This window comes from Dermacentor variabilis, chromosome 1, assembly GCF_050947875.1.
Source record: "Dermacentor variabilis isolate Ectoservices chromosome 1, ASM5094787v1, whole genome shotgun sequence".
Lineage (NCBI taxonomy): Eukaryota > Metazoa > Arthropoda > Arachnida > Ixodida > Ixodidae > Dermacentor > Dermacentor variabilis.
Genome location: NC_134568.1, coordinates 139,299,934 through 139,313,029, shown reverse-complemented (window position 1 = coordinate 139,313,029; position 13,096 = coordinate 139,299,934). Strand labels below are relative to the sequence as shown.

The 13,096-nt window shown below is 45.4% G+C and overlaps 1 protein-coding gene across 3 annotated transcripts in view; it reads left to right on the top strand.

The window, feature by feature from the left end:
- The window catches only part of Fdh (alcohol dehydrogenase class-3 Fdh), a 70,473-nt gene that overhangs the window by 53,442 nt on the left and 3,935 nt on the right, over positions 1 to 13,096 (top strand). For all 3 annotated transcript variants that reach the window (XM_075696029.1, XM_075696011.1, XM_075696020.1), the window contains exon 9: positions 1,779 to 1,917. In XM_075696029.1, the coding sequence (XP_075552144.1) occupies positions 1,779 to 1,917 (139 nt within the window). The remainder of the gene's footprint in view (positions 1 to 1,778; positions 1,918 to 13,096) is intronic.

Sequence of the window (13,096 nt, the reverse complement as noted above, 5' to 3'; positions counted from 1 at the left end):
AAAGTCACTAAGGCTCCAAAAAGGTGAAGTTGTAGTTAAGGTGACTAAACACTCACTAAATTTAGCGATGTTCTTGCTAAGTTACCAAACTAGCCATGAATTAGCGTAGTCTCTTGTATGAGTCAGCAGCCTGTTGAGGTACTAGTATTTACAGCGACCTATCTCTGTGAAGTTGCATTCTTCTCATTGATTTATATCAAACATGAAGCATGAAACTTTGTTGGTTTTGAAACTAGAGTTGCAACTTTGACTCATCGCACTGAAATGTGATATCAGCAGACTTGTTTGTGCCATGCAATGTCTCTCATTTATTTAAAATGCTATAGTATAAATTATCCAAACTGTAACCTTTGCGGATTGAAATGAGGCACGTATTTAGTTGTGGTACTGGCGTGACATGTAGTTTTCTTGGGTGTTCTTTCTATCTCTCTCTTTTAATGAACTGCTAGTAAACAAAGGTGGGGGGGGGATACTTTTCTGCTCTAAAATTTTCCTTTATAACTATGATCGTTCTGTACAGTAACTGACCACACGAAAACAGTTCAAGGGCATTCATTAGGGTTCTGTAAGGGTTGCTAGTTCTGTCAGCAATCACACATTCATGACACGTGTTTAAAGCAGTAATGTGTTTACATTGCCTTTATTTTTACAAAGGTTGTGGTATTCTGTTGCTTTGTGTGCTGGTAATGCTCACTTCCTTTTCCTTTTGCTAATGATGCACTTTCAGCATAAATTTAAACACAAAAAGGCTGATCATAACACCTCAATCATATGTGTAATGTGAGAAGAGGGCAACATGCAGTCACTCCGTATTCAGTTTTCGAGGATGGTGTAAACTCATATGTGCATTTTTAATGTGCAGCCACTGTTAAAAATGCAGGTGAACTTCAGATGCAACAATGAATTCTAGTTGCTTTCGACTTGTTGTATTCAAATTTATTCCGATGGTATCTTGCCATCCATTCTGAGGCACTGTTAGGCAGGCTTCCATACTTGTGACGTGGAACTGTGGAAAAAGGACCAAGTACATTCGGTGCCCAGAGGAGACAGCATACATTGTTTTGCAATGCAAATGTGTCTTGCATGAAAAGTCATAGTTGCACACCTTCAAAAGCTTTGTTCTACAGACATTCTGCGTCCTGTTAAGGTATCATATACACCCGCCATTGTCGCTTAGTGCCTATGGCATTGTGCTGCTGAGCTTGATTACGGGTTCGATCCCGGCTGCAGCAGCTGCATTTCGATGGCGGCGAAGTGCTAGAATGCTTGTATATACGTAAGATTTCGGTGCACGTTAAAGAACTCCAGATTGTCAAAATTAATATGAAGTACCCTCACTATGGTGCGCCTTATATTCAGATTGTGGTTCCTGCTCATAAATTCCCAGAATTTAATTTTAAGGGTGGTATGCTGTGTTGGTGGGACTGGAGAGGGGGCACACAATGAGATACGTGTAGAGCACTCACTGCAGGCTTTATTTGTAGTTCAAAGAAGAATGAAGGAGGATTTTGCTGAGTGCACCATCTAGCCACAGCTGGAACCTCAACGCTAACCAGCAGTGGAGATGAGTAATGGGGCGAAAAGTGGACAGCATGGCATGCTTTGGGGAGGGAAAGAATAGTGAGGAGAAAAGAAATAAATAGAAGGGAACTATTTACAGTATCTACAAAATGATGCAGGAAGTTCCGTGCTTGCAGTGCTGCCTGTGCCACATGCAGATTTTTCCATGATGTTATACAGGTGGTAACTGGCTCTTTAATATGTCATTGCCTCTGCAGGATGGAAGAGTGTTGAGCAGGTTCCTGAGTTGGTGGACCGGTACTTGAAGAAGGTGATAAAGCTGGATGAATTTGTGAGCTACACAATGCCACTGGAGAAGATAAACGATGCCTTCAAGCTTATGCACGATGGCCTTGCGTGAGTGCCAAACTTGTTTACTCATTGGGATGCAGGGCTTGGCATACACTGGTTTGCTCATTTGTCTGTGAACTCTGAAACACTGTACAGTGGAACCCCGTTCATACGTTTTTCACCGGACCGGGGAAAAAAAACGTAACAGCCGGGAAAACGCAACAGTGAGGAAAGCTCCGAAAATGAATGAAAAAAAGTGCAGCTTCAACTATAGACAATTTATTTCCACAGAGTGCGCTTAGGACCTAAAAAAAAGTCCAGAATTGTGGCTTGCCGTTTCTTTCGCTCGCTAGAAATCACCACACGTTTCTCAATAGCCTGGAAGGCCGCATTGCTGTCAGCGTCGCTGTGAGGTGCGACGTACCTGCGGAGGAGGTCCAGAGCCGCAACGGCTTTTCGAAAGCTACGATTTGGCAACTCCCCGGCATCATGCGGCTCGTGCATCGCAGTCTGCGACTTCACTCGCGACCGAGATCCCAACGATCTCGGCGATGCTCTGACACTCTGACGTCCCGACAACGACATACGTCGCCGTATGTGACCGCCATTTTGGCTTTTGGCGAGTTTTGGCCGGGCTTGGCTATGGAGCTGGCTGCAAGAAGCCGCACGCCAATTCGATGGCGGCCTCTCGAACTGACATGCGGCTTCTTGCAGCCAGTTCCATAGCCAAGCCCGGCCAAAACTCATCAAAAGCCAAAATGGCGGTTGGAGCGCGTTGCCTACTTTAGCCCAGGCGGGTTCGGGGGGCTAAGTTGCGACGTATCATGCGGGAACGTTTTCACAGCTACGACGTAACAGCGGGGTTCCTTATACATTGGATCCTATGGAAGCTATGCCGGGACTGGATGAAAACGACGTAGCAGCCGGGAAAACGCAGCAGTGAGGAACGTAACAGCGGGGTTCTACTGTATTTATGAAAATATAAGGTGAGGTTCTTTCCCAAAATATTTATTCACCTCCTGCCTTATATACGAGGATGATGGGCTCGGTTACATTTTCCGTGTGGCAGCAGCAGCAGTGCTGCACTTCTGACAGTCTAGTTCTAACCTAATCCAATATGTATGGAATACCTTTCATCATTGTCATCAACGAGCCACTGAGAAGAAATGCCATTTCAAGAGTTGGCAGAGAGCTGTTGTGGAATGTGCCAGAAAGTGATGTTTACAAGGAGGTGTTTTAAAGCGAAGATTCCTTTGCCTCTGCCTTTTACTTTTCCATTGCTGTTGCTGCTGCTGTCTTGCAAGCCGTATATACTGTATTTACTTGCATAATGATCGCACTCACGTAATGATCGCACCCCTGAATTTTGTCATCGAAATTCTATTCTTTTTTTTTCCTGCGTAATGATTGCACCCCGAACTTGCCGCAGCGATATGTCATGTGCCAAGTCTAGCTGATGATATTCATGCTTGCCATCTGTCGAATGCTATGCGAACAACTCTTCAAGACTTGCCAAGTGGTCTGCACGCACCAAACAGATTGTTATGCAGATGCTCCATTTCACTCCTTTCATCATTTTTTGCACTTCCAAGAAGAAAAAAAATAGTCAGCCAAACTTGTTTTGGCTTTATTATTTGTAGGCTTTATAATGTTTGTGGTCAACAACAACAGCAACAACAAAAAAAAAGCACCTTTCGATTCCTCTCGTCTGTACTCATGGGCACACTACAAATCACGAGTGGCAGCAACAGTAGCCACATTTACATTGATACGTTAAGAGTGTACCCTATTCATACACCGGCGCTTGTAACACAGCTAAGATATTTGGCCACCCTTAGCGGAAGCATGCCGCATTAGGATTGTAGTGAAGACAAATGCCGCAGTTTTCGCAGCGTGCCCACCATGTGTTTCTTTGTCACTGGCAGCTGAGCATGCCCATCTCTGTTTCTGTCCCCTCAAAGTAGACATAGCTACATTATTGCCGTAAACTTGCTGATATTAAAGATATTATTCATTACTGATACAGAAAAGCTGTTTCAGTGCACGTAATATACTCGCGAGAAGAAAAAAAAATCTAATTCGCCATGTTCGGCTTGCTCCGTTGGCTGCCATTTTTGTTTTGATGTCCTGCACTGTTACAGTGGCAGCCACTTGTTTGTGGACCTGTTGTCATCCCGCAGCAAACATTGGATGAAAAAAAATTTTTTTTTCCGGAAAATTTACAACAATTATATTTTTTTAAGTGCGATCATTATGCTAGTAAATACGGTACATAGAAGGAGTGTGGCAGAGAGGAAAGTGACATAAGAAACTCGTTTGGGACCTTTCCATTGTGTTGCATGTGCACAATGCCCTCTAGAGCTTCGTGGGCGTTGTCACATTCGCCTCTTGACAACTATAATTATCTGTGACCCCCTCCGCAAAAGCATTCAGAAGCTGTAGCGCTTACCGTTGTACTAACATGTAAGTCCTGAGGAGAGGTAAATAGATTGGTAGAGAGGGGGCAGGGAGAAGAGGGAGAGAATGGATAAAACCAATGTAGTCCCAAAATGAGTGAATAACAACCTTGCCACTCTTCGCTCACAGTTCCTATACAGGGGGGAAGCGCAGGACAGGGAAAAGGTGATGTGAGAAGGCAAGGAAACGCTACTGCTATAGACACGGCAGCAGTTGCAGGTGAACTGGATAAATTTAAGTTGAAGGAATGCTACGGTACATTTCTGCTATTTCTGAAAAATAAACACCGTGTAAATTTGTCAAGCGAACAACTGACGCAGGGCATGCATATGCAAAGCCACACTAAATCACCATATGGTCTAGGTGACACTACGGAAGCGGGCGCACATAAAATCAACACTTCTGTGCCTGCCGCAGTACCCCTTGCGGCAGTGGTATTGCTCGAGGTCGCAGGTTCGATGCCGACCATGGCAACTGCATTTCCGCAGAGTGAAATACAAAAACACTCGTGCAGTTAGATTTAGGTGCGCATTAAAGAATACCAGGGTGTCAAAATTAATCTGGAGTCTGCCACTATGATGTGCCTCAATTAATTATGGTTTTGGCTCGTACAGCCCCATAATTATGCGAACACTTATGGGGGTACGCTGTGTGAGGCTAGGGCTGAAGGCAAGCGCTGGATCTAGCCACACACAGTCGTTCCACAGTACTCCCTAACCTGTAGCATGTGTAATCGTAGCTATGTTGGGTTGGGACGAATAAGGCAATCAGCGGCGTCAGCTTAACAATATTTATTGCTGCGAGCAATAAGTAGCTTGCAGAGGGAAAGTCCACTCTGTAATAAGTAATAACCATGCTTGCCTCGTTGTGTGTGATTTAGTCACCTGGCAATGAGGTCACTAGCAGGTTGTGGCAGATATCCGTTAGGTCGTTGGTCATATCCGAGGTTGGGGTGCCAGAGAGACAGTCTCCCCTGCAGATGCTCTTTTATACCTTTTTACCTTTGCAAGAGGACTGTCCTCTTCGCGCGTCGGATGCCTTTCCCATGAGTTGGAGGGAAAGGTTTATGCATCACGAGAGTGAGGGAGAAATGGGAGAGGGTGCAGTGCACCTCTCCGGTGTCTACGCTGGCTCTTGACGCATCTGCAACGTGTGAACACGACATTGGGAGTATATGGGAGGAAATGGGCACGTGTGCTCCCCATGCACTTTTGCCACAATGTGATGGGCCATGTGAAGCAATGACACTGCTCAACCCTCTCATAGGTTATGAACAATGGCACAAAATAATGCCTCAAGGTCTCCCTGTGTGCTATGTAGACAGAACATACAGACACCAGGTAACGTTTAACATCAACTCACCACTCTTGTATTGGACTAAACGTTAAAGAAATTAAACATTTGCCATCAACCTCATTGATAATTGCCATCAATCAAAGCAAACAGCACAGAAAGTTTCACTTACATAGATTCCGACAGTATGTGGAATCCACATAATCTTTTTTATAGGTTACTGTAAGAATGAACTACTAACTGAAAGCAGTTGTTTCTCATTTACAAGCTCCTCAGTTGACCAGACGTCCAGTTGCAAATAGGTTTACGCGCTTGTATCAAATAATATAAATAAGTACCATATTTACCTACTCAATTCTAATGAGTTCTTCCTGATTTTCATGGCTTAAAATCAACCCTCGTGTTACAATAAAAAGAAATGGCAAAATTTACCATTTTACAACAAATATTCTAAATCCTGTCATTTTTAGCACTATGTTGGCAACCCTTACCTTGTTGGCAACCCTTAATTTGACCACCTTCCATCACCCTCGTCCTCCCTCATGCTCAGCACAAAAAACTACCCATCCACCCTCGCCTTCATGCTGAAAAGACTACCATCCTTCTCTTACCTTCTACAATTTCAAATAAACCATTTGCTCGAACTGCAAGCTTAGTTTACAACACTGATTGTCTAGTGCCATTTCTATGGTCAAAGCGTGCCACACTGCTTTGCTTTTAGGTGCCAGACCGTAGGTCGGCAAAATAAACAGAGCTCACTCCGACTCGGACTACCCGAAATTCTACTCAGCTGGGATCACTCAGACTTGGACTCAGCATAGCTGTACTCAGCCACGCTCACTTGGATTCAAACTCGCCAGATCTATACTCAGCTGGGTTCACTCGGACTCGCTCAGTCAGACCCAGAAAGGTCTTCTTGCCCCACAGATCTCACAAACTCATGCTTTCTCTTGAATTAAATATATCAACGATAAAAAAAAATTTCAACGATTATGATACTCCCTAGTGCAAATTTTGAGTGCAGCTGCTAAGGTGTTTTGAATTCACTATATATTGTGGCAAAGAATTTGATTCTGAACGACAGGCTGCTATCGGCAGTAGCACTGAGCCTCTGCTTGGGCAAGTCGTTTAGAAGCAGCAGCAGGTGAAGCATTTCTACCGGTTGCGTTGCTTATTGTTCAGAAAGAAAGTGCGAACACGGGAACGCATGGCTCGCACGGCGCGCATTCTCTTGCGGTGCTGGCGGTACCGCAAGCAAAGTAGTGCTAACACAATGGGTCCGAAGCCCACACCAGTGCTTTGTTTCTGCGCTGGCCGCATGCCTAGGGTCACTGTACACATGCCTGGTCGCCGCCGACACTCCACTTTCCTCCTGACCCTTTCGCCATACTCTTCTCCGCTTTCTGCCTCATGGTTCCACTGCACCCTTCTCTCCACATTTCTCCTCGCACTTCTCTCGTGCTGCTTTTTTCCTTACCCGCAGAGCGCCGCATTCAATCTCGTCTTTCGCTGTGCTTGTTCGCACGGTTCCTGTGCTTGTTCACCTATGCTTGCCACAGGAACAGGTGCCTATGGGTTGTGCTAGGGAATGCATAGGGAATACATAGGGAATGCAAAGGGATTTCAAACACTAATAATTTAGAAAAGAGTGTGCACGAGAGTCGTTGATGTACAAGAAATTTCCTCATTTCTTGTTCATCATGATGTCTTGTAAGACCCAAATACATATGATGCTCAACCTTGGCAGTGCTGGGTTTATTTTGCCTAAAGGTCAAATGTTCGAAAGGGATCTTTAAAGAGTATGCAAATTCTTATTTGTTAGTGTGTGTGAGCGGTGCTCTCACAGTTTTTTTTTTTTTCCGTGGCACATGTGCATGTTTGGCAGTTCAGGATAGATCACAGTCCTTTCTTTCTAGCACTGTACTAAATGAAGGCTTGCCTTGTAATCAAAAGTTTTCCGTGCTAGAATTGTGCGCAATGAGGCTTGACTATATGTAATGCCACTCCACGATTTACTTTAGAACGACAGGAGGTCTAACTTGCTGTAATGCATTTCAAGATGTTCGACATAACGCTTGTTGCTGAGAATTTTTGAAGTCCTGTTTGGTCCACGAGATCAACTGTAGTTTTTTCTGACACTATATACAGTGGAACCTCGATTATACGATTTTATCGGGACCGCGAAAAAGTGTCGTAAAATCCTAACATAAATTATGCCTCTAAAAATACTACTTATTTCACACGACGGATTTATGAGAAACTTCAATGTAAACTACTAACATACTCTGCAGGGCTTGGAAACACAAATTACCAAGAAAGTAAATGCGATAAGAATTAATGCTGCAGTACAGGTACTAACCATGCTTTATTCAAATGAAACTTTATGGCACTCCACTGCCCACTGCCGCGATTCCCGCCAACCGGCGTGAACTTTAAAAAAAGTCGGTAAGTTTCTTTTGGACCTTGTTTGATCCGTGAACCAAGAGCTTTCACTCGAGTTGGGCAACGTCCAAAAGGAGGTCCTCTGCAGCGTCGCATGAACAGATGAAGTTCCGGATGCCGTCTATGGGCCGTAGCACCTCAGCAAATGTGGTAGGCACAGGCACGGCATCTGTGGCGTCGTCCTCGTCCAATGTCGCAGCGGTGTCGGCACTAGGCAAAGCCTCCTCGATGGCGTCATCCAGCGACACCTCGCCGCAGATCGCAATGTTGTCGTCAGCCTCCACATACTCGGCGAAGGTCGTGGTGAGGGTTAAACCCTCGAAATCATCGTTGGCGAAGCCTGCATCAGCCTTGAGCGGCATTGAGGTTGTTGCGTCCCCAGCAGAGGAGGCAGTCTCTCGCTTAAAGCCACAGTGCTCGAACGAGTTAGTGATTGTGCTTCGCAACACTGCGTTCCACGAACTGGCAATAAAATGCACGGTGTCGAGCACAGTGGTCTTTTTTTTCCGACTTGCTGCGCTCCATAGCCGCCAGCAGACGCTGCACTAACCGCTTCCGGTACCCGTGCTTGACGCACTTAATGATGCCGAAGATTCGGGTATCTTAAGGTCCCGGGCAATGCTGGCTTTCGTGGCTCCATTACGCCTTTCCGCTTCTTCGATAATGTTCAGCTTAATGCCGAGCGACAGAACTGTCCGCTCTTGGGACATCGTGCGTCGCGTTGTTCCACACAACTCAAAACCTCCGCTGAATGCTGGTCGCTAGGATTACGACAAAGAACACGTGCGATAAACCTAGGCCTCTCCGCGCTACCTTGTCGGCGATCTGCTGCTGGGAAACTGAAAGGAGAAAAACGTTTCCCTAGCGCGACGAGAGGTGACGCTGCCGAGAAGAGAGGGAGAAAGTGATTGTGGAGAAGAAAAGGCGCTATGTCAGCACAGCAGGCGTCGCGGGCGGCTGCTGGTGGGGGGGGGGGGGGGGGGGAGAAACGAACGTGCTTCGCGAGGGTTGTCGCAAGGGTCCCACGCTTCGCGAGGATCGTCGTGTAACGCGGGTGAGGCATAAAATTGCGTCAGATAACCGGGGTTTTTAATGTATTGCTTCTATAGGGACTTCGCCGGGACTGCGCTAATCCATCGTAAAACCCAAGTCGTCGCAAAACCGGGGGACGTATAACTGGGGTTCCACTGTATGTACCATAAGGGCAGATGTGCAATTCCAATAGTGACACTGCTGACAACCATATTTGCTGTCACTCATGCTGACTGCAAGTATCAAACACAGAGGATGGAAAAGATCTAAGAGGGAGCGTCACGTAATCATCTTGAAGCATAGTCGCAAAAATATTTTTAATAACGGTTCATGGGAAATAAGCCTTCACCACGTGATGCGAAAGCAATACAGTAATTTTTATCCATTGAGTGCATGAAATGGAGAACGCTCAACGATGGCAGCACTAAAACCTACAGTGTACAATGAGGGTTTGAAAAAGCCCAATAACCATGCAGGGTCTACTCCTGAGGTTCATTGCACAGATTGCTTCTGGAAAGCATGTCTTGGGCAGCAGCATAGGAGGCTGGCTTGCCGAGGCTAGCTGCTCGGCGTCGTGCTCCCTGCTGTTTGCATTTTCCGTCCGTCAAGGCACCAAGTGTGCGCGCGAAAGCTACATTGGTGGCGTTCAATCAAACTATGATTCACGAGAACATTGCTGAAAGTTTGCCTCACCTTGTTCTTCTCTATGGTTGCTCTGGACACTGCATTTGGAATGACCGGTTTCTCCTCAGAGACAACAGTAGTACCACTCATCATAGTTAATATCACAGGCATAGTTTAGCAGCGCGATCAGCAAATGAGCAGTGCCATGATGTCGTCACACCGAATGGCAGCCACCACTGCTTCTGCACAAAGGCTCGAGTGCCCAAGCAAAACGGGAAGGTTTGAACGAACACTGAACATGGTAACTGCGTTGACGAAACCTACTAAACTGGAATAACTCTTAACAGCGTTGAACTTGCTCACTTCTTGCAGCAATGTAACCCATAGCGCGTCTTCTTTGACCTTGGCTGCAAGAGAGAAAGGGAATGTGTACACAGCATGCACTATACTTGCATCGCAAGTGCCCGGATGCTTCGTGCTTCGCAGCGATCTTTACTCTACTTCCCTTCCAAGCCTGCTTAATGCCAAGCAAAGGAAAGTACATGAAGGGGGGGTGGGGTATGGAAGGGCGGCGCTGGTAGTCTGGATGCAACGGTGTAGACTTTCGCTACCCGTGCTCTGTGAAAGATGTGGGTAAAAGTGGAGGCACACGTTCATAAAGGGGAGGGGGAAATTGCAGTTGTGGTGCAGAGCCACGTATTCATGCACTTGATCTTTTTTTATGCACTCGTGTCACGTATCCAGATCATATTGACGTCCCTGCAACGAATGGAGCTTTTTTTGTGTGTGTGTTCAGCTTTGTTTAGGTTTTGTGTTTGGGTTTCGCTGTTTATGACATTAATCAATTATAAGTGTGCTTCGATGGACATCTGCACTACAAAGACTTCCTGGCAGCACACTTTACAGCTTTAGACTTTATACCCACCACACATACGATGTGAGTGACCTTTTTGTACTTCAGCAATATAAATCGCCTTTTCCTCATTTAACCTCACATCATTACCGCACACTCCCATCAATGTACACTCTCTTACTCTCCCTCACCTCACCCTAACCAATCTTCTAGAAGGCAATCATCCCCTCACCTTTTCCTCACCATGTGAGGGTGAGGGCAGATGAGGGTGAGGAAGGCCCTCATGAGGGTGCCCATGTATGGTGCTTAACCTTAAACGAGCTTCACGGCACCAAGATGACTTGATCCTCGTGCAATAATTCTCGTCTCAGCACCGAGCCCCTCGAAGTATACAGTAGACAGTACTCTTGGTACTGTGCGAAGACAGTGAGCTTAACATAGTGCCAGAAACACTTGTCGGGGACGCATTTGGTGCTGAGTCATGCAAAATTTCACAAAAATGAAACTATCTCCAAAAGTGATAGCTAGACAATACCGTCCAAGGGAAGTTCTGCCTCCTCCCCAGACGATAAGAAAAAGAACTGTTTCCAAATTATGATCCCTTGAATAGAGGTACCGTTTCTTTTTCCGTTCAGCTTGCTTTACATTCGCAGTTCCTTTTTTTTTTTTTTCACATGTCTGGACGCAAATCTAAGGGCAAACAACTCAAAATTGTAGACTGGAACAAACTCAGACAAATTCGCAAGAAAAATGATAATACTTTCACAGACATCGTGGACTGAAGCACGCAGCTTAAACAGGATGTTAACGCAGCCACACAAGTAATCCCCCAGGACGCGCAAATGGAACAGGCAGACAGTAAACTCCTACATATGTGGGAAACTAAAGAAGGTCTCTTGAGGAGATGGAAAACTCAGAGACACAACAGGACTCTCCGACGCAGGCTGGCCCGGCTTAACAGAGATATAGAAGCATATGCACAACAGCTCTGTAACCAACAATGGAAAGCAACATGCACCAATATGGATAATCAATTAGGATTGTCCAGGACGTGGAACTTCCTCAGGCACCTTTTGAATCCTGAGGAAAGTAAAGCCATGTACAGACAAAACAAACAAAACCTTACATGCATATGACAAAACTGAAGTAGCTTTTATCGATGAGATAGCCGCAAGGTATTTATCTCGGGCTAAGCCAACAATTCACACCCAGATTACACAGGCACCAAAAACAAACAATTAGACTAAGAGATTAGCGCGGCGGAATTCAGAGCAGCTCTACAAAAGCTTAACACTACATCTGCACCGGGACTGGATGGAATAACAAAAAAGGCGATCCGAAATTCAGTACAGTACCACAACAATGGAAAACGGCCCAAATTATTCTCATACCTAAACCAGGCAAGCGGCTGCAGTTGGAGAACCTGAGACCCATTTCACTCACGTCCTCTGTGGGCAAGCTCATGCAGCAAGTTGTCCTAACGAGACTGACCAACTATCTCGAGGATAATGACGTTCTCCCCCCTACAATGTTGGGCTTCCGGAGAAATTTGTCCACACAGGATGCAATGCTCCAACTTAAGCATCAAATTGTAGATAACACAAGTCGGAACACCAAAGCTGTCCGAGGATTGGACCCAAAGAAAGCTTTTGAGAGTGTTACCCACGAAACAATACTAAACAGAATAAATGAGCTAGGCCTAGGCCAGTGAGTATACAGTTATATACGAGACTTCCTTACTAACAGAAAAGCACACACAAAGGTAGGAGACCTTAACTCCGAAGAACTACAAATAGGAAGCGCAGGTATGCCCTAAGGTTCAGTAATATCAGCAATGCTGTTTAATCTGGCTCTTTAACGGTTGCTACAGGAAATCGATGGCCTCAATCATACCATCTACGCCGATAGTATCACTCTCTGGGTGAGCGATGGCAACGATATACAGGTTGAAAACACATTACAACATGCAATAGAAGCAGTTGAAAATACCTAGCAGGAACCGGACTGGCGTGTTCGGCAGAGAAATCTGAGCTCCTCATTCATGTACCATCGCGACGTGGCCAAAACCACGCAACTACAAGGAATGAAACAATCCGCAAATTCACCTAACTACGGCAGATGGTACGCCCATACCCAAGGTTGACAAGATCAGAGTATTGGGCCTCATCATTGAAAGTAATGGCTACAATGAAGAGACCATATGCAAATTAGACAATATAACATCTCAAATCATGCGGCTACTTAAACGAATAGCCAACAAACATAGTGGAATGAAAGAAGGCAATCTGCTTAAACTAGTCCAAGCGTTCGTAATAAGCAGAATAGTATACATGGCATCGTACTTGCGATGGTACTCGTCAGAAAAATACAAATTAGACTACTTAATCAGAAAAATGTACAAGCAAGCAATCATTTGCAAGAGCACTTTAGTAACATAAAGGGCTAATACCAGTGTCACGCGGCCACTTTTGATCGCGATTGAGCCAGATCTGGATCGAAATTCTTGACTACGAGTGACTCCCATAAAGGAATTAGATCCGGATC